At 38.3% G+C, this 5495-nt stretch overlaps 1 protein-coding gene across 1 annotated transcript; it reads right to left on the reverse strand.

Moving 5' to 3' along the window:
• Positions 1-2392: 2392 nt before the first annotated feature.
• Positions 2393-3604, reverse strand: LOC115996968. Its single transcript, XM_031236414.1, has one exon. It carries the CDS (start codon positions 3602-3604, stop codon positions 2393-2395), a length of 1212 nt encoding a protein of 403 aa, XP_031092274.1.
• Between the last annotated feature and the right edge of the window lie 1891 nt (positions 3605-5495).

Raw genomic sequence — 5495 nt, forward strand, 5'->3', positions numbered from 1 at the left:
TGGATTACATTTTTCAATAGGACCTCTCTTCCTGCACGGGATAAGAATTTGTGTGTCCAACTCTTAATTCTACCCACTACCTTTTCTTTAATAAAACCAAGGATCTCTCTTTTGTTTCTACCAATTAAAGAGGGCAATCCCAAGTAATTCCCACTCATACTACCCTCCCTCATATTCAGAATATCACAAATAGCTCTTCTATTCTCAACCAACACATTCTTGTTAAAAGTCACAGTGGATTTAGAAAAATTTACAGCCTGTCCCGAGGCTTTTGCAAATATCTCAATCACTTGCTTGATAACAGTTACTTCCTGGCTACTAGCTCTACAAAACACATAGTAGTCATCTGCAAAGAAAAGGTTTGTGATTATATGGGCACCCCTAGCAATAGAGATACCATGAATGAAACTCTCCCTAAGTTTGTTCTGAATCAGAATGTGAAAGACCTCCATGACAAGGATAAATAGATAAGGAGAGATGGGATCCCCCTGACGAAGACCCCTCCCAGGAGAAACAGACCCTATTTCCCTACCTTCCAACAGAAAACGATACTCCATAGTAGAAATCAACTCCGTTACCAGATTAATAACATGGGTAGAGAAACCTAGCCTGTTAAGGACCCCACCCAGAAACTCCCAGCAGACTCTATCGTAGGCTTTACTCATGTCTAGTTTAAGCCTAATAAAATCAGTGTTACCCTGTCTCTTTCTCTTGAGATAATGATTAATTTCGTAAGCAACCATGACATTATCGGTGATAAGTCTACCCGGAACAAAAGCAGTTTGGGAATCTGAAACAATATGACTGAGAAGGGGTTTGATACGGTTGGCTAGAATTTTAGAAACTAGTTTATACAAGATATTACACAGGGCAATGGGTCTAAGGTCCCCAACTGTTTCAGGCTTAGCTTTTTTTGGAATAAGGACAACATGTGTTGAATTAATCCCTTCAGGCAGTTTCCCCGTCCTTATACAATTGGAACAAAAATTCAGCAATTCAGGACCTAATACATCCCAAAAATGTTGGAAAAATTCCGGGTTAAGCCCGTCAGGGCCCGGAGATTTATCCGGTTTCATATCAAATAGAGCATCCTTAACTTCCTGTAAGGCCACTCTACGATTCAACAAAGAATTATCAGCTTCAGATAGTTTAGGCTCAATGCAATCCAGAACACAATTTGTATGAATCTCCGAAGGCGTAAATAAATTGCTGAAATAAGAAGTTACTAGGGTATCAAGTCCAGTACCTCGTTCAATCCACGCCCCATCTTCATTCTTGAGACCAGCAATGTTATTAGTCTGTCTGCGCCTTCGCACTGCATTGTGAAAGAAAGAGGAATTTGTATCTCCCTCCTTCAACCAGAACTGTTTGGCTCTCTGACGCCAATAATCATTTTGATGATGAAGGGCTCTCAGGTAATGGTATTGTGCTTCCTTATAAGAAGAAATTCCTTGAGGATCCCGTCTATGTTGCATCCTTTCCATTCTGCTTCTCCAGTAAACAATCCTGCGATTAAAATTTGTCGCAAAACCCTTTCCCCAATTCCAAGTCGCCTTGCCACAAGCCCCAATTCTATCAATTAAACTTTGGCCCTGAGATTTAGCCCAACTCTCAACCATAATATCTCTGCAAATTGATTCACGCAGCCACAGGTTCTCAAAGTGAAATCTTGATTTAGGTCTGAACGTATCGCTTGGAATAACCTGTAGGTGGATAGGCAAGTGGTCACTCATAGCAGCAGCAATAGAACATCCCTTGGCTTGTTTGAATAGCTCACACCAAGAATCCGAAGCCAAAATCCGATCCAATTTCGATTCAACCCAGCTAGGTGTTCCTTTCGATCTTCCCCAGGTGAATTGATAACCACCAAAGCCAAAATCTCTTAAACCGCTCCATTCAACAGCTTCGTGAAATCCGTCAATTAAATTTAGAGGTTGTGGATTTCCGCCTCTTTTCTCCTCTGGTTGCAGAATGTCGTTGAAGTCTCCCATTACCACCCAGGGGAGGTGGTTTTGGGTTGATAGGTGCTTCAAGAGAGACCAAGATTCTTGTCGTTTTTGACTTTCGGGTAATCCATAAAATCCAGTGAACCTCCATGATTCTTCTCCAGGACTTAAACATATCTCAGCATCAATGTGATTTGGGGAGTAAGACTTAATAGTGACGTCTGTTCCTTCCTTCCATAGTAGAGCAATACCCCCTTTATGTCCAACACAATCAACAGTAAAACAACCCATAAACCCAAGTCTGGACTTAATGGACTGGAGTTTACTTAGGCCCAGAAACGTTTTAGAAAGAAAAATTAAATTGGGTTTCTTAGAATGGACTAGGTCCAACAACACCTGAACCGTCGATGGGTTCCCAAGCCCACGACAATTCCAAGCCAAGAGACTCATTGATCTGGGCGGGCCTGATCCGCAGGTCCCGCCCTCAGCCCGTTTTTTTGAAAAGAAACAGATGAAGAAAGATCCAGATCCTGAAAGTTGGGCTCATCAGATGGGCCGCCAACCTCAACTCTCCTACGTTTCTGTTCAGCAATAACCAGCCCAATTTCAGCACCAATGTTTTCCTTTTGCTCCAACATGGAAATATCAGGAGAGAGACAAAAGTCTGTTGTCTTGTTTTGGGGATTAGAAGACACGTGGTCTGCACTGCCCATCTCCGTATCTTTGTTGTCCTTTGTACCCGGCGCAGTATCATGCATCGTACTGCCACCACCCTCTGTCACTGCCACGACCTCCCTCTGGCCTGGCATCTGTCTCAAACCGTACCGGCTCACTTGATCTGAGACCAACCATCGGTTTCCCGACGACGGCGAAGTCCGACGATTAGCAGCACGCATCCATGGACCATAATCCTTCTCTGTAACCGGAATCATTCCTTCGAATAACTTCGGACAAAACTTTTCGGTATGGCCGATGAGCCCACAAGTGAAACAAAAGTGGGGGAGACGTTCGTATCGGAATGATATCCACGACCATTCACCTCCGTTTTGTTTAATCCTCATTTTGTTCATCAGGGGTTTAGTAACATCGATTGAGACTCGAATACGCAGATGAGACCTCCCCCATCCATCAAAGCTATTTTCGTCAGTGCACACGAACTTGCCTATAAAGTCTCCAATGGCTTTTGCAGTCTTTTCCGGAAAAAAGCCCATTGGTAAATCATGAACTTGGATCCAGAAATCAGTTCTATTCAAGTCCATAGTTAGAGGAGAGATGTTAGGTTGAAACCTGGTAAGGATAAGTAGGTTCTTTTCGAACGACCATGGGCCATCATTGAGGATGCGCTGAACATCAATCTCATGGAAAAACTGGAACAGAAATATGTTGTTTGTAAGCTCCTTCACCGCCATCCCTTTACCTGGACGCCAAACGGTTGCCATTGTATCTCTCATAAAAGGAAACTTTACCGTTTTATCAGTGATAAGTTTTCCCACCAGAGAGAATCTGAGATCTTCTTCTTGGTCAAGGGTAAAGTCCTCTAGCTCATCATCATTCAGTTCCAAAGCAGCATATGCAACTTCCAGATCTTCAGATATATCATTGGGATCTTTTGGTGCTGGGGGTGGTAGGATCGGAGGTACCAGTGAAGGGTCACCCATCGGGGCTTTTGAGTTTGATGATTCACCTATCTGGTGCGCCATAGCAAGAGGAGAAGAAAAAAAACAGATGGAAACGAGAGATGGATGAAAGCTAAAAACAGCTAAAACAATGGGAAATGGCGGAAGAAAGACGAAAGAAAAGCTTGTCACATAGACAAGGAGCAGGGGCTAACCATAGAAGGTAGGTCCATAAGTAAAAATTAAAAATGAAGTATAAATTGAGATGTGTAGTAAAAATTTAAAATGAAGTATAAAGTATAAACATCACGTGTAGTATAAATGGTAGGTCCATCGTATCTTTATGGCAAAGTAGAGCCAGACGGGCTAGACATGCATTTATAAAATGTCAAATACGCTTCATCTAGTTTAGCGGTGATTTATTACCTGATTTGATATAGATCATAATGCGAGGTCGGGTCTGGTTCCTACTGGAAACATAAATAGGAAAAATGTTTAAGATAATGGAAGGTATAGATTGATTTTTTTGTTTGTTCATGAAAATTAGGATATGACTGATGAATTGATTGTGCAATTCGTGATTTACCTTCACTTGATAGGCGTGGTATTGTGGGCTTAGAACTAACCCAACAAAATAATATAAAAAAGTGAGATATTGTAATCTTACGGTGTGGTTGGAAACAAAGAAAATGATTTCTGAAAAATGTGTTATTTTTCAAAAAATATTTTCATTTCTGCTGTTTGGTTGTATTGCAGAAAACTCTCTTTATTTGTTTAGTTTATTTTTTGGAAAATAATTATAAGTATCAAATTATATCTATTTTTTTGGGTCAAATATAGAATTTTCACATACTTTGATGAGTTAAAATTTATATTTTAAAATTACTTTTATTAATAAATATTTCTATTTTTATTAATTCTTTTTATTAATTTCAATATTGAGCTTAAATTTTTGAACATAATATGTAAATATTTCTTTTTTAATTGAGTGATGAAGAAAACAAACTATCACTATTAGAAAGTGTGCATTAGATACACCCACATTATAATCCTACGAATAAAAATTCCTAGTATTTAATACATGAAGCTAAAAATTTAAAAAATAAAATAAAAAGGATTTTATTAATTTTACATACCATAACTGCGCAACTAGGTAGTCTATGACTACCAAAGGCCTTGTGGTTAAGTAATATGAAGTGATTCTCCCAAGTAGGAGGTCATGGGTTCGAGCCTCAGTGGGGGCAATGTTGACTTTGTTGGGCTTTAGTATATTACATGTAACAGTGTCAATAGTATTCAAAAAAAAAAAAAGAAGGTAGTCTATGACTATTTCGACATTTTTCGCTGTCCGTCATTTTCTTGTCATAAATTGTAATACCAAAAATTTATTTCCAACATTTTCTCCCTCAATTAGTGAGTAAAGTATAAACACATTTTAATCATTATTATTGTGTGACCTATTTTTGTATACTTTTAATTTAAAAAAGAGTTAATTCCATTTTTGGTCCTAGATTTATAGGTGACATTCCACTTTTAGTCCTTTTTTTTTCAAAACATCCACTTTTGATCCTAGTATTATTGTGGCATGACCATTTTTGGTCCTCCATCAACAAAACAGTTTAAATTTCGTCAAATACAAGAGCATTTCAGTCTTCAATTTTGATTTTGTTTCAAAAAATAAACATAAAAAATATAGCGGGTCAACCTACTTTGTATAAAAAAGATCAAAATGTCATTGTATTTAACGGCATTTTAATGATTTTATTGACGGAGGACTAAAAATGGTAATGCCACAATAATACTAGGACTAAAAGTGGATGTTTTGAAAAAAAAAGGGACTAAAAGTGGAATGTCACCTATAAATTTAAGACCAAAAATGAAATTATTATGATACTTTTTGCAATGTACTTATTAATCAAATAAAAAAAAATCA

Source organism: Ipomoea triloba, chromosome 11 (assembly GCF_003576645.1).
Source record: "Ipomoea triloba cultivar NCNSP0323 chromosome 11, ASM357664v1".
NCBI lineage: Eukaryota > Viridiplantae > Streptophyta > Magnoliopsida > Solanales > Convolvulaceae > Ipomoea > Ipomoea triloba.